We start from the raw sequence: 22,969 nt of genomic DNA on the forward strand, positions 1-22,969 counted from the left end.
CAAATTTGGACCAGCCCCTCCCCACGTAACGGCAATGGTCAAAACTCAAACTGTACCTCAAGGCCTTCCAGCTTCAAGTACAGCTCGGCTTGATCCACCATCCTTCAAGATGCATGAAAGACAAGCATCAACTCCTCACGGTCTTCAAACACAGACTGAAGACTCATCTCTTTATACAGCACTTAACTGAGCACTGAGTTAAGTATTCATTGTAAAATATTTTACTGCACTGATTCACCGACACCGTAAACTGCAGTGGTTAACATTTCACAAAGCCTTTGGTTTGGTTTGTGTTGCGTTTCGAGGTAAGTTACATACAACATTAACTCAAAATCACACTCCCAGTCAAATGTTCAAGATTTTTTATTGGGATATTGGGAATTGTTTACTTAGTTCATGAGACAGCAGTGGGATTATGGACTGAACCAGGTGATAAAAGCCAAAATAATGTTGAGTATTTTGTCATTTCTTTTTAATAGGTGAAAATTTCATGAAGCTTATTAACAGAAACATTATATGAGGAATAGTGTGAAGAGTGTTTCCCCTGTGCCTAATCAGTATGTACTCTAAATGTATACATGTACCCTAAATCTACTCTGTACATGTTAGTTATGTATTGTAATGGAATACATTACTGGACACATTTAGGACAGTGTATTTAGGACAGTATTCAGCCATCACTACTTTTTCAAAGAATTCTGTCCAATTCGGTCTGTAACTACAACTGAAATGAAGGATAATAATCCTGACTTCATTAAACTGAGCTAACTCCAAACTCAGAATACTGAAATATTATGAATGTGTAACGAGCATTTAGTAGTAAATGGTTAAACACACTTAAATCAACATCCTGAGTGCCACAGATCTGTTTTCAGTTCATTCATACAGATTTTTCTCTTTAGTCTGTTTAGTCACCAAATGGAAGAACCTTTAAGAACTGAACAGCGTTCTTTTTCATTGAGACCTGCATAGAGAACATGTCATTACTGATGTCTGGAAGAAGCAGAGATAAAGATAATGATGCTCAAACAGAAGAACATGAACGCTTGCATCGTTTTCCAAACTGAACCTAAATGATCTTCAGTTCTGAAACAGTAAGATCTGTAAAATAAACCCAGCAACAGCTTCATTTACACAGCAGTTTTCATACATCACACTGCAGCAAACATAAAAAAGATCTGCTAATAAAAAATAAGATAAAATGATAATAAATGATGAAATGAAACAATGTGGAAGACAAAAAAACTAATAAAATGTATCTCTATTACACACAAAGAACAGTTTCACTCCTTCAGCCACACAATTATGTTTAAAAAACAAAATGTAAATATATATTAAAGATTCTTCAGATATATTTGACCATAATCAACATTATTCAGTAACATGTCAGAGAACTAGTCTGATTAAGGCTGAGAACAGATCTTTTCTACTTGGTGAGTCATTTATCATCTGTAAGCTGTTCTTAATGTTTGTAAATGATTCGTTCTAAAATGATCCACTAATTTAACACTCTCAGTCTCCTCCCCCTAACTAGGTCTCCCAATCACAGGACTCTACGGTCTGTGAGGGGGAGTACCAGCACCTGCTTCCTCTGAGACACAGCATCACTGGGCGATAATGGAAGAGATAAACAGTTCATTCATTTTGAGACTAAAGGGTCAGAGACTCAAGAAAAAAAGAAAAACGCCATATTTAGTTTTGTTCCCTTAGAAAATCACCTAAACATGTCGTTTGACTGGGAGGGTTCAAACTTTTGCACATGACTGTATCTGTACACTTTGTAGCGCTAATAGGCTGCAGATAGATCACTGTGTTTTGTCTATAATCTGAAAATGTTTACTGTACAGATTTTTTCTACACCTTTCTGAGATTTTGGATGCATTGGCCCCATCATCAGGGGATTGTGGGCTAAATCCCTGGTGATACTACAGCCATCCGTGGCTGGGAGTCCAAGACAGCACAATCGGCCTCGCTCTCTCTGGGTGAGTAGGATGCCCCCCCATCTCCCCCCATGACCCAGTGTGATGCTAGTCACTACAGGTATTTGTTAGCTGGTCTAGCAGAGCTGGCAGTTGGCGCTTTCCTCTGAGCACATTCAGCTGTCCAGTGATTCATCAGCGGCAGTTCAAAAAGATACGACGGCTCTTCACAGGTCTCAGAGGAAGCCTGTGTAAGCTTTCACCCTCCTAGTGCTGGTGGTATCATGTGACTGGGGGAGTTCTAACTAGTGGCTGTTGGATATGATCAAAATAATTGGGGATAAATTTGGGGGACAATGTATAATAATAATAATAATAATAATAATAATAATAATAAGTGCTTTCCAGTGATCCAGTGATGTCACTAGCTGAGAACAACCTTAACACAGAATAACAGATAAAAGACGACATCAGGAGACCAAAGAAAACAGATCCGTCTCAGTTCAAACTCCACAGATGATGAAGGTGTGAAGGAGACTCCAAAGTGGAGACGCTGCTGTAGATTAAAGTCTATCAGTTCCAGCAGCTACAAAACACTCATCAGTACAAGTGGATTCACTCACTGCTAGAGTGTCGTACTCAGGAGAGCGAGACTGAGGATCCAGAGCTGAGTACAGATCATCAGAAGGACTGGAATGAACAGTCTGTGTGAGGGAAAGAGAGAATGAAGCAGAGGAGGAGAAATGAAGAAATGTGGACTTTGTAGGAATTCTTTATAAATCTGAACGTCTGACTGAACTGAGTTTCTGAAGAGACACTTACTGTGAGTGTGTTGTACACATCATCAGAGGACCTGGACACGGGGTCAAGAGCTGTGTACGTGTCGTCCTTAGCATTAGGGTCAACATTCTGGAGAGAAGAGAGTTAGAGAACATAAGCAGTTTGAGTTCTCACTGATAAACATCAAGAACAGATCATAGATTTTATTCATTTGTAAGGTCGACTCACTGGATTGAGATAATGCTTCCGTCATGTTTTTCTGCCCTTAACCCTGAACTCTCTCAGCACTGATACAGGCATGTAGCATGTGACTAGTGTTTGCTGTCATGTTTCTATGTTATGGTCAAGTTTTGTGTGGTTATTGTGGTATCTGTGTGGTTATTGTGGTATCTGGAGCTTCAGGTGTAATCTGACATTGCAGGATTGGAATGTTTAAGTGAGGGGCCCCTGGTTCAAGGTCCAAAGGTCCCTTTCCACTTTAGTTCCAGATGAATGAGACTTTTCTAAGAACAACAAGAATTTGACGTCACGAACTCCGGTCGTGTTGTGGCTGGCTGCGTCGCCGACAGCCTTAGCGCACTTATTCCCGCACCTAGCCGGCATTTGAGGTGAGGTTTTTCACATGATTGTGCACTAGTACGTTCACTGGGGCTGTTGGGTGTTTGCTGTCTAGTCGCACTGTAAAGAATCATGTGTGTCTGTGTGCCATGCTGTGTTGATGTTTGGAGTACTTCTCTGTTGTAAATTTGGGTTCTATTGCATTGTGCACGCCGCAATGGGGGGGGGGTGGAGTATAATAGGGAAAAGGAAAGATGATGTAAAAGTGTAGAATAGCCTAATTAGTAATGATAAGGTGAGCTAAGTAACACCATGCGAGATTAATGAAGGTTGGGCCCTTATCTTCTTAACGGTAAGACGTGTATATTAGTCACTGTGTGAAAGTTGGTTTGAAGAAATAGTCAGATTAGGTTAAAAAGGAAAAAAGTGAAAAGTAACAGCCCAGGGGAAATTAGATTAATGGGAAGTTAGATTAATGGGAAAAGAAGAAAGGAAATAGAGAAGAGAAGAGTTAAAGAGAAAGAAGCCGTAGATTTGGACCAAAGCCCTCTGGGAGGTGGTTTTAGACAGGACTAAAATCCTGGGAAATCACTAGGTGAATTTCGGGTCAGTTCTAAGGAACTGGAGGTGTGGAATGGAAAATTCAATTGTAAAGTTCCCACTCGAACACTAGTTGACGAACAGTGTCTGAAGCAGCTTTTTATTAAATATTCACACCTCATCAACGTAGCAAAAATTTAGAAGAAAAAGAGAAAAAGCGTGTTATAGGATTGAGTGTTGTTTGTGTCTTCTGTGTTCTCTGACCTAGCTGTGTGTTTCTGTGTGAGGGGGATTGCCCCCCCCCTTACTATGTGTGTGCGGAGTTGGTTTCTGTGTGTGTGTGAAGGTGCTTTCTCTGTGTGTGTGTGTGTGTGTGTGTGTGTGTGTGTGTGTGTGTTGTGGCTGTGTTCCAGCTGAGTGAGTGGCTTTAAGCATGAATAATTACATGTAAAAACATATGAGCCTCTTTGAGAGGACTTTTTTTTTTTATTTTGTTAACATATATGAGCCTTTCTTGGGGGACATTTTCAGATCTGATAAGATGTATGAGCCTCAGAAAAGAGGACTTTATGAAATTACATAAAACTTATGAGTCTCTTTCGAGGGGACTTTGATAAGATTTATGAGGGGACATTTGTAGGGTAAATTGTATGAGCCCCCAAGAAGGACATTGGCTTTGGAGAGAAGTGGAGAGACCAGTGAGGATGTTTGTGTGTATGGGTAAAGAAAAATTTAATAAGTATTTAAGGTGTTATTAGAGTGAAATAAACTGAAATGTCTTTATTGATGATAACTTGGAGTTTAAAGGAGGAAAACATTTGTTGTAGATAAAAAAAAACTTAAGCGTTGGCAAATAACGTGCGTGAATCATATTGAATTGCTTATTGTGTTGTTAAAAATGCCTAGTGGGTTCATTTGATATTTAATCTGTTTTCTCCTTTATCCACCTATGGTGTGTGAGAATTGGAGAGGAGAAAGACAGAGAAAGACAGAAAGAGAGAGAGAGAGAGGAGAAAGAGGTCATAAGCAGCCAGGTCAGTGCTGACATGGTGTGAGGTCTGATGATTCAGGAGGCACATGGGTTAGCTCATGTTGCAAGGAGGGAAGTTAGGAAAAAGATTACAAAGGAGTATGGTTTTTGGACACCATGCTTGCTTGAACAGATTGATTATGTTATAGGCAGGTGCACTATCTTCTTGAAAAATAATGTTTGAAGGGGTGTGATGGTTCCTCCTGGTCACATTCCAACTCCGAGGGGTCCTATGCGTGAGTTAGTTGTGGACTTGATACAACCAGTTGAAGGTAAGAGATATGTGCTAGTCGTTGTGGATAGATTTTCGCGATGGCCTGAGGCTTGTCCGACCAAGCGGAAGGACGATCAGTCGGTTGTCAAGTTTCTGTGTAGAGAGGTCATAAGCAGGTGGAGACTTCCAGATCAGATATCCTCAGATAATGGGAAAGAGCTTGTGGATAAGATGATGAAATTGATTTTGCAAAAATTGGGAATTAATCAGCGTCTTGGTGCAGGTTATCATCCGCAAAGCCAAGGGATTTGTGAAAAAATGAATGGTGTTTTGAAAAATCGCATTGTTAAAATCTGCCAGCACACAGGCTTAAATTGGATAGCATCACTTCCGCTGGCACTAATGGTGTGTCACTCAAGTGAGCTGCGTGATTTGCATATGACACCTCATGAGTTGGTTATGGGAAGGCGAATGCCAACGCCTTGTCTGCGTACAAGTGGAAAGGGTCCAAGTTTAGCCCTTTTGGAAGATGAAATGCGAGCGTACGTTACGTATATGGCTAATTTATATAAAAGAATATAAACGTATGTTTCTGACAGGCAAAGAAAAGACAAAGTGCAGGCGAGGCTCGATGAGCAAAAGAGGAGCACAGTGCAACCTGGAGACAAGGTGTTCGTGAAGGTGTTTAGAAGGAAGTGGTATAACGAACGCTGCGAAGGACCATTTGAAGTTGTTCGCAGTACTGGAACAGTGGTCCAGATTAAAGGGTCTCCAACGTGATATCATTTATTGCATTGTGTCAAAGCGCCAAGAGAAGAGGCGCCACGCTTACAGAGTCAAGATTCCTTACAAGGACTAGGGTTGAAGTGACCTCAGGAAATTCTACTCTTTTAGCATTGAAGGTTACTGGAGGTATAAATGTGTCACATTTAACTACGTTGGCACCTCAGATGATTTTGATGACGTCAACTCCTTTGAAGAATCTCATCAGAGCTAAGTTAGGAAGAGTGGTTTATCTCCCCTGTCAATGTGGAAGATTTAATGTTGGTGGCAATAATCCACCAAGTGGAAAAATAGTCATGGTGAAGATGTGTTGTTAACAGGACCTGAAGTTTATACTCTGCCTCGTGATCAGAGGAAGTATCTTTTGTATAATGACAAGCTGAGTTCTACTGGAGTTTTCATGGTTACTAAAAGGGTTCAGGAACGATTCACCACAGCAACCACTCCAAGGGTGAATATTGCATTGATGAAGCTTACCACTTTAGCTCCGGAAACAATTACAGTGCAGAGGACTATTTTAGACATGGAAGATGAGTTTTTTGACTTTGACTGGACACTAGAAGACGTGACTGACCATTATCGTGTATTACAGAAGAGAAAAACTAAGTGGAAGGCATATGGATTTGATTCCTCTGTGTTACAAATCACAGAACCATGGGCAGGTAGGAACTTATGGTTCCAGCAGTTAACTCATTCTGTAAGATCGGTTAGGAAACTGAATTGTCCATGTGTGGTGAAAGTTCCAACACCAGGAACATGGCCTTCAATTTTAGAGACGGTACCAGAACCAGTAAGTGTTAAATGTCAATCTTATGCATTATCGTGGCTGTTATATCAGTAGCACTCAGCAGAAGACAAGGTAATGGCTCTGTCAGTGCATCTATTTAGACCTAAACATAGTTGTTCTTGGTTGAGGGAGTTATCATATGTGAATTTACTTGATCAGCATGAAAATATGATAACAGCGAGCCCTGATCCGTTGGAAGTGAAATCTGTGGGGGCTAAAGATTGTTTTTGTTCAGATGATACTCATAATGGGCCTGGAAAGTTTGTGGGAATATCAGACTGTAACAACTATATTATGGGCTTGGGCGAGCATAAACATAAGGCTATGGATGATTTGTATAAAGTGACTTTTCAAGTACTACAACGCAAACTGAGTAGCATTTTGATGGTGTGGAACCGAACGTTGCCTGGAAATGTGACTATAGGAAATTTTAAGGATATTTGGTGGGTTTGTGGTGATAAGGCATATATATATTTCTATCATATGGGTGGATAGGTTGCTGTTATATGGCAATGTTGAAGCTTCCACATGAGGTTTTTACTGTCCAGAAGGGAAAAGTATCTGATGAGGTTCAATCTGATGCTATTTCTGGAAGTAGGAAGAAAAGAGAAACTGGCACAATTTCATAATCTGAAGTCCTATCATTGGAGGATAAGTCTAGGAGAGAAGTGGGGTATAGGATTGTTTCCATGGTATGGTGTGACATTTTTGGCAGATCACATTGACAATGTTACCTACACCCTACAGGGTTTTGCAAATGAGACTATAAGAAGTTTTGAATACTTGTCAAATACTCAAAAGAGTCATAGACTGATAAACAATATGACTAGTGTCATAGATGCATTGAAGCATATAAGGGATGCGTTTGGCCCATCAGAAAGAGCTGGATGGTCTGCGAATGCTTGGTTGCAGGAGAAATTAGGACCGTTGGGTCAGATAATGGTAGCAGTTCTTATATCATTGAGTGTGATGTTCTGTTTCTGTACGTTGTTGTTGACCTTTGCGAAGGCTATGATATTAAGATGGATTGGAGTTGTGATGCCTGGAGATCAAGCTCAGATGCCATTACTACATAGGACTGATACAGACGATGATGAGGAAGTGGTGATAGAAGGCGAACTGATGGAGAAATATCCATTTTGAATATCTACTCTTATTATAGTCTTGACATATATTTCTGTTATCATTTTGGTATTTAGTGGTCTCTTACTATAGAGTGTGATGATGATGTGATGCAATGCCCAGAGTCAACACATCATCGACACTACACTGAGAGTCGACGCTGCTGAGGAGCTGCAGTGTGATACATTTTATGTCTTCTCATATATATATATTTGCATAGTATTGGATTTTGTTTTATTATATTGTAATGTGTGATACTGATACAGGACATTTATAATGTAGTAATAATCTTAGTAAGACATAATAGTTGGATTGAGTGTTTGGGTTGTTTATTGCATGAGTAGTACTTAAATTTATAACACTTTCTTTGTTTAATTGCTTGAAGACTGATGTTTTCTGTTATTGGGTAAGTACATTGGGACCGCAGAAGTTTTTTTCTTTTTTCGGTGCTTAGGGATATTGGTGTTAGGCAGGGAAAGGTCCATTGGAAGGTCCGATGGGTCGACCAACATGGTTTTGATTTTATTTTCTGAGGTTTCCATATCTATTTCCTTAAGTCATGTCCTCACACGACTTGTCAAAATTCCTCCTTTTTACATTGGGCTGGAGTACTCTATGTGGTCGCCTAGGGCAGAGGGACCGTGAGAGAATTTTTCCTGTCTAGATTGTTTGATGGACATTTCAGGAAAGATAGCTGCCTGACAGGTTTTTCGCTCTCACACTCCAGAAAGTTGTTGTATTGCTAAGGTTACGCTGTAGGAAGCATGTGTAGGAGGAACTGTTATTTTGTTACAACTGCAAATGTGTGTGTTTTTTTGTTTGTCGAGACCCTGCGCAGTCTCAAAGGGGGGGATATGTTGTATCTGGAGCTTCCGGTGTAATCTGACATTGCAGGAATGGAACGTTTAAGTGAGGGGGCCCCTGATTCAAGTTCCAAAGGTCCCTTTCCACTTTAGTTCCAGATGAATGAGACTATTCTAAGAAGGACCATATGGTCCGTCTCTTTTTTCCATAACAACCACCCTATATAAGCAAGTAGGTCATACTGCTCGGTAGGGGACACTTCAGAATTGGCACAGATCCCCTCTCAGGTACTTTATGGTGCTTGATCTGATACTGTTTTACTTTGTAATAAACATCTTATACAAGCAAGACGGTGTCAGCGGAGACGTCTTCATCATCTTCACATCATCGCTATTTAAGAAACAAGATTATATATATGTGGTTGTATTTAGCTGTAAATGTCTGATTATCAGAAATTCTATTCTGATTACTGCATACTTTAAATTGGTCATTTAAATGGAGGTAAACGCAGGATCTAAACGGTGGTTTTCTCAAATGGATTACTGACTGGATCATCACTGAAACTTCAGATAGTCACTCTGGACTCAGGGTAAGTCCGGCTGAGCTGTGATGTTTGAAGTCTTTTGTTACCATATAAAGGCTAAAGCAGAGAGCTAATAGCAGGCTTTACAGTGATCTGGCTGTGTGTTTGTGCTGTATTTCTGGGTTGTGGGATGTAAGAGCTGGTGTCTTTCACTCTGGCTGGTGATGGCCGGTTCCTCTGAGTGTTCTGATGTGTGAGATGTCGCTATTTTTAACCCTTTGTTCATAATATGAAGGCTAAAAGCAGAGATATAACAATAGTGAGTGGGTTCTGGGTGATTTTGGATCTGGAGTGCTGGCTGATGGACGGTCACAGGTGGATGAAATCATGGATGGTGAGGGGAGAGTCTGATGAGTGATCTGATGTGTTATTCATGTCACTGTTTTAACCCTTTGTTGGAATATGAAGGCTAAAAGCAAAGTAAATTCAGGATTTTTGTGTTTTTCCGGGCCAAATTACTCTTGATGCTGACATCACAGCTCGATGAGGTCATGCTCAATAGTTTGGGCCAGGCCTGCAGAATGATCTGATATGTGTACCATGTCTGTAGCTTAAACTGCTCTGTAGTTATGAAGCCCAGAGCTAAAACAAAAGTAAAGATGTCACTAAATCTCATACTACTAAACATGTTTTTGTGTAGTAACTGACTTGCCTGTTTTTGGTTTGCATCATCAGCTGAATTGACTCTTCTCTTTCTCCTGAAAAGTAACAGTATAAAAAGCACTAATATTAATATTAACAATAATATTGTGCAAAAATTGGAACATAAATATTTTTCACTGATACATCTACAAAAACTGATTCCAGTGATAACTTGCTTACCTTACATAAAATACAGCAAAGAAAACAGATAAACGTACAGCTATGACTCCAATAACTGCATATAGAGCTGACTTCCCAACTCCTGTGTGCAGATGAATGTTAAAATTTAAAGTTATGCTAATTTTTATGAATGTTATTAAGTGTTATTCAGGTTGTATTTTCCATCACTAATACCTTTTTCAGTGACAGTCACTGCAGCTGATTTCTGAGATCTGTATTCATTCTGAGCCACACAGTAGTAGGATCCACTCTGTAGAGCCCTGTAACTGTGTCCAGATCCTACAGGTGAGCTTCCACCTTCTTTAAACCAGGTGTAGTTCTGCACAGGTGGGTTTGCATCACTGCTGCAGGTCAGAGTCACTGAACTGCCCTCTGCTGTTTCACTGATGGACACCCAGACTTTATTTGGAGCATCTAGAAAAGAAGAAAACAGTAGAGCATCTTTAAATACAGAGATGATGTGAGATGATTTCATTTTTTTAAATTCTAGCCGAGCAGAAAATGACCTTACATAAAACTGTTAATGACTTGTACTCTGAGTATTGAGACCCTTGTGTGTTGGTTGCCATGCACTGATATTCCCCACTATCTGCAGAGTTGATGTATGAGATGCTGTAGGTTTGTCTTTTTGAGTTCTGCAGAGCTCCTTTATTCAGCTTCTTAAACCAGGTGTAGTTCTTCACAGGTGGGTTTGCATCACTGCTGCAGGTCAGATTCACTGAACTGCCCTCCACTATTTCACCAGAAGGACTGATGGACACCGAGATGCTCTTTGGGGGATCTAGAAATCACAGAAGAACTTCATGATGTAATCATTACATGACATTAAATGTTTATAAAAGAGAACTTCTACAAAATAATGTACAACTAGAACAAATAAACACAAACTTACACAAAACATTCAGAGTTAGAGCTTCAGAGAGTTTCTCTCCATGTTCATTACTGGATCTGCACTTGTATTCTCCACTGTCCACAGAGCTGATCTTGTTCACTGTGTAAGTCTCTCCTTTTGCTACTAATGATGATCCTTTAAACCAGGTGTAGCTCTGCACAGGTGATTCTGCATCACTGCTGCAGGTCAGAGTCACTGAACTGCCCTCCACTATTTCACCAGAAGGACTGATGGACACTGAGACGCTCTTTGGGCCATCTAGAGGTAGAACAACACATTGCATTCAATGGAGGTGCTTTTCTGTTTGATTAATCAAACTATAAATGTCCTGTAGAAGTACTTTATGTTTTATTGCAGAACATCATTCACTTTAGCATATGAAGTTTACTGTTGTTACAGATTTATAATACATTTTTCCAAAGACTCAGAATGAATAATTCCCAAACATTTCTTGGTTCTTTAAGGGAGAATAAATAAGTACTGATTTCTTTTACACGTATGTTTTAGTTTGCTGGATGTAATATATTTTAGAACTGTTGGAGGAATCTTGTACAGCAGGGGTCACCAAGTATTTCAGCTGACCAAACTGAGCACTTTTACAAAATTCTGTAGCAAAGCTGATTAACATATTTAAACAATGGTTTTATTTGATGCACATGAACATGAAGCAACATGGCTTCTGTTGAGGTCTTCTGTTTTATCCAGTCACATGTGCTAAAGTAAGTATTTACAACACAAATAAAAATATATTTATGTTGAATAAAAGCCCATCTTTCCTCAATTACCCTGCAGTCTGTCTCTGTTACAGACTTAACAGATGAGACTGAGCAGAAACCAAAATAAGCTCTAACTGTAACTTTAATAATCAGTAATACTGAGTCTTTCAGTCTCTCGACTTCACTCACTCAGATTTGAGTCTTTATCCTCTAAATTTACCTCAGTGCAGCGTCAGCGAGTCAGAATTGCTGGTGGTTTAGCCTTCTCATTAAGCTAAAGTTAGCATCTAGTGCTAACAAGGATATGAATTAAAAGTAGGTTAAGCTAACAGCTCCACACTCAACACTCGACACAGTCTTTATCCTCTAAACTTGTATCAGTGAAGCTTCAGTGATCTGGAATGAACCTGTGCTGTGCTGAAGCTGTATGTGATGCTAAGCTACTGCAGTAGAATGATACCTGATACTAGAACAGCTCCACACCACCATTTGATGATTCATGAGGTAGATGTGAAAAATGAATGACAGATATTTTAAACACCAACATCATGAATGTATTTCAACTAACAACTTACATTTCACACATTAATCTCTGTTTACTGAACTGTATGTTCAATTTCCTTTATTTTACTTCATGAAAAAAAGGATTTTTATTTCTTTCATGGACAAATATTTTCAAAGGTTTTGTAAAGTTTTTTTTTATTATTTATTTATTTATTTTTTTTAAATACAATAGTGAATGGTCATCCAGCCTTAAAAGGCTGAGTTGACTATAAAATTATGTTCAAAATGTAACAGTTTATCCAAACTGTTACATATAAGCACAAAATGTTTTTTGAGTGTTTTACCAGCACTAACTTTGTTTACAGGAGACATTGTCTCTGCCAGCATGAACCCCCAACCTAAGCTTACAAGAGCTCCAGGTCAGAGGGGTGTGCCTAAACATTTGCACCACATAGAAGTCTACTCTGTCTAGTTCCTGGGTCAGAGGTTGTGGGTGAGGTTTTGTACTTTGGTGCTGTCCACAGTTTGGTTCTTCCAGTGTGGTTCTGGATTTTGTAGCACAACATTTTTATTGTTGTCGGGTTTTTAAACAGTTTCATGAGCTCTTTTATCTGTTCCTCGTGCCTTTATCCGTGTTACTGATCCCACTGTGCTCTAGGCACAATGTGAGGTCATAACAGAATGTATATTGATGGGTCTAATTTTATTTTATTAGTTGTCTGGACTACTAATAGTTTAGTTGAAGGGCAAGACATCTGAAGTAATTGGACTTTCAGTGTTAGTTAAATATCCCTGCTGAACACCAGTGAATGAAGTACAGTGTCTTATTTCTGCTGATGGATCTTACCTGTGACTGAAAGATCAACTCCACCTGCACCTTGCCAACTTCCTCCAGGTTGGTCTGTTATAAATCTGAAGTAGTATTTACTTTGATCCTCTTCTGTCACATCACTCAGTCTGAGATTGCAGCTGTGTTGTTTATCTCCGAGGTACTGAACTCTGCCTCTGTACTCTGGATCATCTAACAGATCAGGAGGCTCTGAACCTTGACCCCACTGTTTGGTCCAGAAAGCTTTTTGGACTGAGTGACCACTTGGATATGTGTAAGTGCACTCAATGGTCACTGTAGACCCCTTTAGAGCACAGATAGATTTATGATTGTAATTCACAGCCCACCCATCCTGAGCAACAACTCCTGCAACACAAAATACAGAGATGTGTAAATTATTACTGTTTGGGTCTCAGTCAGTAAAAATGCTGCATAAAGTCTCCACTTCAGCTCATTTCTAAGACTGTTCATTTCAGCTGAGTTTGAATGATCAGCTGCACAAAAAGCACAATGTGACAAATCCACAGTCGGTCTTGTAGTGAGGTGGAGTGTGTGTGAGTGTGTGGAGGGGTGGGGCAGCACAAGTGACCAGAGTATTATATATAAAAATAAACTCATAACTGTACAGAGTTCAGTGAGAAGTAACAGCTCTGACTCACCAGAGATGAAGAGCAGAAACAGCAGAGAAACAGTCAGAGACATTCTGAGTGAGATCAGCAGTTCAGCCTGTGTGATCATATACAGTAAGAATGTAATCATATCCTCATCAGCACAAACAGGAAAAGGAAGAATTATGTTTCATTCAGACCAGCAGTATTTTACCGTCCTATACTGGTTCACCTCCGATGCTGCATCACTTTGCTGTACTTTACCGTCCTGTACACCTTCACTGCCAATGCTTCTACAGTCATTTACAGAAATCACTCTTGTGACAGACATTTTATACTTTAAAGTCATTGAAGTGTATTTTGTATGTAATTCTATGACACACTGCTTAATTGACAAAATCTGACCCTTGTCCATCTGTTCATGCTGCTACTGTATAAAAGTAATGCAGCACTGCTGGTGAAGCAGAACTCCTCTGTGGCGTTTTGTTGTTTTTATGGTGAAGTTTTCCATCTTTGCAAAGAGAAAACGTGGTAGGAGTGTATTTACATGACTGAGAAGTGAAGAAGCTGTTTACTTTTCAACCTGAGGATATCACAGCCCATTTAAAAGGAGTTTTGGTGGCAGATGTGACTGTACACATCCTAGTAAGATTAACGTTTTTAAAAACTGTAAGTTTGACACAAAGCCTCAACTTCTGCAGTAATGTATGCTGGTAATGTATCAAGCATCGTGGGTGGCAACATTATAATACTAGTTCTATTTAATGTTGATTTTACTGGACAGCAAGGATCCAACACCTTTTCTTGCATGAAATAGTCTCCTGGACTGGGGACCGAGTGTGAAGAAAAAGGAAAAGGTCATGGTGGACAATGAGGCAAAAAGCTTAGACCATCAGGAATAATCTGTTCATGCTTATGGCTGAGGAACATTTCCAACTTGCAAAAATTGTCAGTCCAGTGGCAGGGAAGGATCTGACCATGCTTGAGATGGACGAGGAGGAAAGCTGAATTAAGCACATTCAAGATTTCATGTACAGTAAGACTTTGTTAGAGTCTGAGGATGCAGGAATGGCCCAGTTGTTAGAGTTAAATGATGTCATTGATAGCATCTTTCACTCCAAAGCTGGTGTAGATGGTTGGGTTGATCTGCATAATGCACTTATTGTTACAGGAGGTCATGTTAATGTAGATGCTGATAGTATAGTTATTAGTGTTCCTCACACAGCCACACAGCCACAACTAGCTAATCCTTCATCAGCTACTAATCTAGTCCAACCACAGCTACTCCTGTCAAAGCTCCACCTGACACTGACACAGATCTACAGAAAATGCTTTCTAGTTATGCTGTACTTACTAAGAAGGTTTACAGTACATGATCAGCCCCACCTCACCACCCACACTTCCATCACCTTCACCATCACAGCCTGCATCTCAGCCCAATGATGCCCACAGCAGCTGTTCAGCTAACATTATCAAACATAACACATGATATCATGCTCCCCCTTTGGGATCTTTCATTGCTCCAGCATTGAGAGTTTAAGACTGAAGGTAGACAGATCAGTGACCAGAGCTCAGATATGAGCTACAGCAACATATGTGCGCAAATTTCAGTGATGCTGAAATAGTGAGAGGTGGTCTCAGAGCTATCAGGTCTGGCTCATGTGCTCTAATCAACATGACAGTGAAATGCCACAACAGTTCTATACTGAGTGATAGAGCTCAAACAAAAGATCTTGTTCTCTTCTAAATATACTGACACAGATGTAAAATATAGAGCACAGTCCACAATAGTTTTTCATCATACTGTTCACCAGGGCTTTCAGTATAAGCATGACAACATTCACCCGGAGCTTAAACCCCTGCTCTCGGACTGCAAAGTGTCCGATGAACTCATCCTAAAACAAATGATGAAGATAACAAATGAGGAAATTCAGAGACAGCAGCATTGGAGACCATTTGTGAGGCAGAGACATAAGCATGCACAGCACACAGCTCAACGTTGCATCTACACAAGACACTGATATAAGCAAAGAAAGCTCAGACTACACATGGTTGATTTGACGAACATGTTGAGCTGCACCAGAATCTATTGTTGAGCCAACAAACAGACAGCCAGCACTGTCCTAGTAAGATGGACAAAGAAAAGGGAAATCATGTAGCTGTACCAAATGCTTTAAGCAGAACTGCCCTGACTGCACTTTGTTTTGCTGAGGAAAAGAGGGTCACAGAGCAGTGGGGAGTCTGAAGAACTCAAAATGTCAGGAAAACTTGAGCCAGTCTCTACCGGGGGACAAGCAGTGACCGGGCCCCACCATCAGTCCCAGCTATGCTCACATCATACTCCTTGGTGTGAGGAGTCTGGGAAGTGTTAAGATCAAACTAGATGGTGTAAAAGAAATACATAAAGAAGACTAACAGTGAATGAGGAATGAGGCTTTAGTTAGTCCATTATTATGCCTTTCCTCATAAGCAGTGTTCCCCTTGATTGTCCACTACCAGGATTTACCATGCTGGAGGAGGTGCTACAAAGTCACCCAGTAGAATTGGTTGCAATACTTACTACTCTTCTTTCTGACACAATAGCAACACCCACAGAGAAGGCAGAGCTGCTTGTGAGCTTCATCCAGGCTGGGAAACCTTCCACGCATTATTTACCACTATAGTTTTACAGTACATCAACTAGCAAGACTGGGGTCCCCAAAAAATCTTGCTTAGAGCCCCCAAAAGCCTAGAGCTGGCCCAGACCACATTTGACAAAGCTTACTGGTTTATGTGGGGTATTTTGGTGAGGTTGTCAGTTTTATTATCAGTATCAGTTCATTGTAGAGCAGTGTTAGCTTCTTAATTCAGAGGATCCAACAACATTCAGAAAAAAACATGACCTAAATCAGAACATATCAGCTTTGGAGTTCATCATAGACCTGACAGCAGTGATAACTGGAAATGCCATTCATTTTGTCACCAAATAGAAAAAAGATGACGGGACTTCAGAGGCCTATAGAAGTGGTCTGAATTAGATAGTAATGCACAACTTAAATACTCAAAAGGAATCAAGCCCATTAATAGCTTATGCCAACCATATAGAGTTGGGATCTTATCAGTGACCAACTGCAATGAAATGTTCATCCACACTGTAAAGTATAACATACAGCCTTCTTTTGTTCAGTGAAGTTACTTTTCTCCCCAAAATCAAACAGAATGTGGTTTAAATCAACTTCATCCTCCAAAATATTTACAATTGCCTGGACTAACTTTGTCCAAGGCTAAATATGCATCATATGTACAACTTGAAACTGAATTACTTTTGTGTGATTTCAGTAAAGCCATCTAATAAAACATACATTCAGCTACCAGAGTGTCTCAGCATTTCTCTTACATTAGAAATGATCACAGAGGACAAATATCTCATTAAGAAGAACTAAACTCATAACAGAAACAATACAAATGTATCAGTTCATTTTTCTCCCCATTAAACTATGAATAAAATACTTTAAACTCATTTCACAAACAATAAGAGTCTCTCCAACCTGCATTCAGCAACGTCCATTTCCTGAAGCTGAAGACAGACTGCAGAGAACAGGAGGAGCTTTGACGATTTGAACTGTTTAAACTGCATGTGGTTAAAAAGTGTTGCTGACTTTCTCAAATATGCTGCCTGTTTTCTTGCTTGTTTCGCTGAATCAGTCATTGCTTCTGCAAAATGTACTGCAGTCAAACTGCCATGTGTAGTTTCCTCCTTTAGTTTTATTCAACTCTATTTTATGTAGTAATAATGTCTTGTTTTCTTTATATGATTAAAGAATTGAAATGAAAAATCAGTTTCTTTATGAATCAATCAAAAGTTCTTAGAAATGTAATTCAGTGCAGAGGAATATCAGCAGTGACATTAAGAACATCTTCAGCTTTTAACCCTCACTGTTCTTGTAGTCTGTAGACAGCATGGGGGTCATTTCTCACACTGGAACTTCCTTTTTCTCAGACCACATCAGATAACACTGCTCAGTGTCTGAGTGCTAATGCTAAAACCACAATACAGCACAGATACTATTTTAGTGTCAGCAGAAAAGAAAACACAGGGTCGTCATGGTCACACTGATCACACTGACAGAAAGAGGAACATATAGAACACTGAACTCGATGTCACCACAAGCCACATGTTTCACCCTGAGGGTTACAACCCTTCACACAAAAACCCCAACACAGAATAACACAAACACCATGTACACACAACCTAAACCAATGGACAACATGAGTCGTGCCTTTTCAGGAGGGCGTGCACATACCATGAGGCTTTGTGTGTGGTCATCTGCATAGCCACGCCTCCAACACCTCAGCCGTCAGCGCCAGCCAGTATCAGAATGCTACACTATTGTAGGGTCATAGTTTAATGGTGCTAAAGCTAATCTAGGTTCCCTGCAAACATGCCTGTGTGGGCGAGAGAGTTTGCCAACAGATCACCCTGTATTGTCCCACTGTGAACCAGCCCAAGTGGGTCCACATCACTGCACCCACACTGGGCCTTGAAGGGTTTCTATTTGGGCAGTACACCACAGGGCCAGCCCACAGATAACCTGACACAGGTCCTCTTTGGATCCCTTTGCACTGGGCCAACAACATCAGCTAGCCTCTCTGGGCCCTTAATGGATTAGGATGGGCAGTGCACCACTAGGCTAGCCCACAGTTTAACTTAACACAGGCCCACTGTCTGCAATTTTGTTATTTGGTTTTATGAAAGTCAGTGAGTTGTAAGCTTGTGGTGATCCACAAGGCTCTGTTTTAGGACCTGTATTATTCACATTATACATGCTACCACTGGGCACCATTATCAGTAAACACAGCATAAATTTCCACTGTTATGCCGATGACACTCAGTTATATTTAGCAAGCGATCCGGATGATAAAATTAAACTTGGGAAGATGGAGGACTGTATAAAAGACATAAAAGACTGGATGTCGAGTAACTTTCTCCTTCTTAACTCAGATAAAACAGAGGCTCTGCTTCTTGGTCCAAAAGCAACTAGAAACAAACTGTCTAATTTAACTTAAACTTAACAATTTCTCAGTTGCATCAAGCTCATCTGTAAAAAACCTGGGTGTCATGATAGACCCTGATCTGTCCTTCAACGCACATATAACTAATATTACTAGAACAGCCTTCCTGCATCTCCGCAATATTGCTAAATTAAGAATTGCGTTTTCTCTACAGGATGCAGAAAAGTTAGTTCATGCATTTATTACTTCAAGGCTAGATTACTGTAATGCCCTGCTGGCTGGATGTCCAAGCAAAAGCCTTAACAAGCTTCAGCTGGTCCAGAACGCTGCTGCCAGAGTTCTTAATAGAACCAGAAAGTTTGACCATATCAGCCCAGTTTTATCAACCTTACACTGGTTACCAGTTAAATTTCACATTGATTATAAAATTCTCTTACTGACTTATAAAGCTCTAAATGGACTCGCCCCTCTATACCTGCCGGAGTCTCTGCTGCTCTGCTAACACTGTAATCAGTGATCAGTCACCCATTACAGAACTGACTCTCTGTGTGTTTTTCCTTTTTTCTTTTCTTTGCCGAGTTGAACAGCTGCCCATCCTGTGCGTCTGATGCTGCTGTCTCTTCTGCCTTGATCGGGTGCCACTGCTGCCAGCCCTCTGGACTGGCTTGACCATCATCGAGCTTCATGCTGTACTACGCCGTGCAAACCTCACCTTCACAACCTGACCCTACTGATGCTGCTGCTGCTGCTGCTGCATGAACTAATCAAATTAATCATTTGCTCCACCTGTTTTCCCCGTTTTTGTACTAACAATGTTTGAGTTCCCCTTCTGAGTCTTGGTTCCTCTGAAGGTTTCTTCTGGTTTCTCTTAGGGAGTTTTTCCTTGCCACTGTCACCACTGGCGACGCTCATGGGGGCTTGGACCTGGATTTCTTTCTCTAATGCTGACTTCTTTGTAAAGCTGCTTTGTGACAACACCTGTTGTAAAAAGCGCTATAGAAATAAACTTCGCCTTCTTGCTTGCTAAGCTTAACTAATGTATTATTATTAAACATTTAATTGAAAAATCACAATTTTTGTATGAAACATTCAAACATTTCTTTTTACAAATCTTGAAAATATTATTCAGTGCTGAAGTAAACCAGCAGTGATATGGGGATATATTGTTATATATAGCTGATAAATACAAGATAGGCATGACTACTCAGATATATAACCCTCTGCCAATAACTCTCTCTCTCTCTCTCTCTCTCTCTCTCTCTCTCTGATAGGCCTCACTGATAATGACATCAGAGTTGGTTTATCATCTGCTGTTAAGTTTATGCTGCCATCCAGAGGAATGTAGGTACACACAATAAATAACTGAAGCACTGTTGTAGCTTAATATTGCAGGAACTGTGTGAAATTAAAACAAGTGTGAGGAACCTGGATGGAATCAAAGCAAAGACACTAATCCTGACCTGTTGAATATTCACTGTAACTACAACCAAAACAAAACAGTCCTGACTACATTAGACTGAACTCCAATCCCTAAATACAAACACTGATAAACAGATCAGACTTACAGAAGGATTAACACAATGCTAACAAACAATAACAACACAACAGAAATGAAACTAACATGTAATACTTAAAGGATCATCTTAAGTGTGAGATCATTTCTCTGCTCACCAAATGTAAGGGGTTTATTTTGAATGCAGTCTGCATAGAGAGAACGACATTAATGAGGAAAACAGCTTTAGCTTTATTTATACAGCACCTTTATATATTTAACTGCAGCAAACAAAAAGACCCCACCAACTGCAGGACGCTCTCAGTCTGTGAGTGCTTCCTCCAAGACATGAGATGGCACCACATCTTTTCACACAACATCACTGGATCAGAGCTGGTTTATGGGGAGCCTGGCCTCTTCCTATTTCCACTGTTATATCAAAAATGTGACTGCAAAGGGCGCCTGTGAGCAAGTCCTCAATAAAAATGGGTGAATGGAGCTAAACAGCTAAAAACAAAGTTAAAATAGTTTCTAGTCACTCACCCAGAACTTTCCTTTAATTTTAGAAAGCAGATGGATGTATTTCAGTAAAAAGCAAAGAAAACTCACCTGTATGTTTTCTTTTTTCTACAGTAAACGAGCAGCAGGACGCTAACATTACTGCTACTGAGTGCTGATTGTTTGGCGAACGGAGCAGCTGATTGGCTGTTCTTGCTTAATGATGTCATGAATATACATGAAGCGCCATTTTAAACTTATATAACTTCAAAAGCTCTTAGAAATATAACAGCAGTGTTTCAATCTTTTACGCTGTTCTATGTTCAGGAAATGAATGTGTTCTTTTACATTAAAAAAGTTTAAGCATTTATAAACTATGATTTTACTCAAATGCTCCATCTTATCCCTTTCATTTGTGGACTCGCTTGGGAGCGCCCTCTAGCATTTGAGAAACCCAGAAGACATTACAGAGTGGTAATTCTGCTCTCTACAAGATTTCTGATTGGATGATAAAAGAAACAGTTGTTCACTAAGCCCCACCCCATATCAATTGTTGGCAATTGTATCTAAGGCCGTGCACCTCTAATAAGCCTTCAAAACTGTGCATTATGCCTCACTGGATGAGTTTATAAGATAATAGGAGATACAAACTAAAGGCTTTCCTGAAAATCAATGTTCTTGTAGAGCTCTGAAGTTGAAGGAAGTTATTGTTGTGAAATGTGCTGTGTTATACATTCTGTAGTGTGTGTGAATGTGCTGAAGTTGTATTTTAGGCTGCCTATTTTGTGTTTACCCCTACATGGTCATGTTTGTCACATCTGTTACTTGTCCTATATAAGCTGGGTCTAATCTTGGCATCTGTCCAGCTATAAAACTGTGTCAGTCCAATGACTTATGGGCTGGCTGGGTGTCTGGTACCTGCGAGCGCAACAAATAAACTTCACTTGTACAGACATCAGACTGGGTCCCCTGGTATCGAAAGGGTTTGGATTCTTCAAGTGGTGCCGTGACCCGGATTGGACGTCTCATCTCAATGCTGTAGGTAAGTGCCCAGTGTTTCTCATTTATTGTATGTCATCTACATGGATCTCTATGTGATCATGGTTTCCTACCAAATAATTTCAAACTGCAGTCCCACAGAGAACAACTATAAAAAATGAAGTATTGAGACACAATAATGAGCTTAATACATACAAATCATCATTTGTAGGGCACTTTTTATGGAGGGGTGGCCCTAAATTTCAAACTTCTGAAAATAATACTCAAATATCTTTTGTATTTATTTAAAGAGCTTTATTTAAAGCTGCATCCCTGTCCTTCACAGCCACATGATGAGCAGTTAGATCTCATTGTTTTGAAGCAAATGTGTCCCAAAGTCTGAAAATCAGTCACTAACAAAACACAAATTTTCTTCAAAGAACTAATCTTTTTTGTTTCTAGTCATGTACTGGCTGGTGTTTCTGATTTCTATGATTGTTTTGGTTGATATATGACTTTAAACCAATTCAGTAGGATGATCCTTTTACCTTGAGCTCCATTAGGTTCTATTAGGCTGGATGTGTTGATGTATTTTCACTCAGACAATCAACAAAACATGTAATTTCACCAGGGGTGCACAAACTTTTCCACATGGTTCTGTTCACTCTCAGTGGCTTGATGGTGATAGTTTCAGTGCTGGTTTCTGACTGGCTGACCGAAAGAAAAAACAAACACAAACACAAACGTATACACTGTACTGTCTCACTCAGAACCAGCTCCAGGACTCCAACCAGTCTGGCTTCAAACTGGTGCACTCAACAGAAACTGCCCTTATAGCAGTGACTGAGAAGCTCCAGGCAGCAAGATCAGCCAAACTGTCATCTGTTGTGATTCTTCTTGACTTCTCAGCAGCTTTTGACATAGTCAACCATACAATCCTTCTAGATGTCCTCATCAACCTTGGAATCACTGGCTCTGTGTGAAAGTGGTTCAAGTCCTGTCTGGAGGGTCACTCTTATCAGGTAACATGGAGAGGGTCCACATCCTCTCTATGCAGGCTCTCCACTGGTGTCCCACAAGTCTCAGTGCTGGGTCCTCTTCTCTTTTCACTTTACACTCATTCTCTTGGTGATATAATATCATGGCTTCTCTTATCACTGCTATGCTGATGACACCCAACTAATGCTTTCCTTCTCACCTTCTGACACCCAGGTTTCCAATCGCATCTCAGCATGTCTGACTAACATCTCTTCATGATGGCAGCTCATCACCTGAACCTCAATCCTAGCAAGACTGAGCTGCTCTTCTTCCCAGCAACTACAGGTCCTCATCATGATCTTGTCTTTTCTCTCTCCAGAGGCCACCCAGGTGCTATTTCAGTCTCTTGTCATCTTAAGGCTTGACTACTGCAACTTGCTTTTGGCTGGTCTTCCTATGCAGACTATCCAGCCTCTGCAACTCCTCCAGAATGCAGCAGCACAGCTTGTCTTCAATCTTCCCTTCCCCTTCCCTTTACTG

The 22,969-nt window shown here is 40.2% G+C and overlaps 1 protein-coding gene across 2 annotated transcripts; it reads right to left on the reverse strand.

Annotated features, from left to right (window-relative positions):
• Positions 1–416: 416 nt before the first annotated feature.
• LOC118797800 (B-cell receptor CD22-like) lies at positions 417–17,074 on the reverse strand. 2 transcript variants are annotated; one of them, XM_036557070.1, is made up of 11 exons: positions 17,019–17,074; positions 13,543–13,609; positions 12,902–13,249; positions 10,835–11,092; positions 10,454–10,723; positions 10,117–10,356; positions 9,943–10,024; positions 9,773–9,818; positions 2,742–2,828; positions 2,543–2,623; positions 417–1,101 (listed from the first exon to the last, which is right to left on the reverse strand). In XM_036557070.1, exons 1-11 carry the CDS (start codon positions 17,022–17,024, stop codon positions 1,081–1,083), a joined length of 1,506 nt encoding a protein of 501 aa, XP_036412963.1. In that variant the 5' UTR covers positions 17,025–17,074; the 3' UTR covers positions 417–1,080. The 2 variants fall into 2 exon arrangements, with proteins under 2 accessions (XP_036412963.1, XP_036412962.1); XM_036557069.1 differs by lacking the exon at positions 417–1,101 and having other exon boundaries at positions 2,437–2,623.
• Between the last annotated feature and the right edge of the window lie 5,895 nt (positions 17,075–22,969).

The sequence above is a fragment of the Colossoma macropomum genome, unplaced genomic scaffold (genome assembly GCF_904425465.1).
Source record: "Colossoma macropomum unplaced genomic scaffold, Colossoma_macropomum, whole genome shotgun sequence".
Lineage (NCBI taxonomy): Eukaryota > Metazoa > Chordata > Actinopteri > Characiformes > Serrasalmidae > Colossoma > Colossoma macropomum.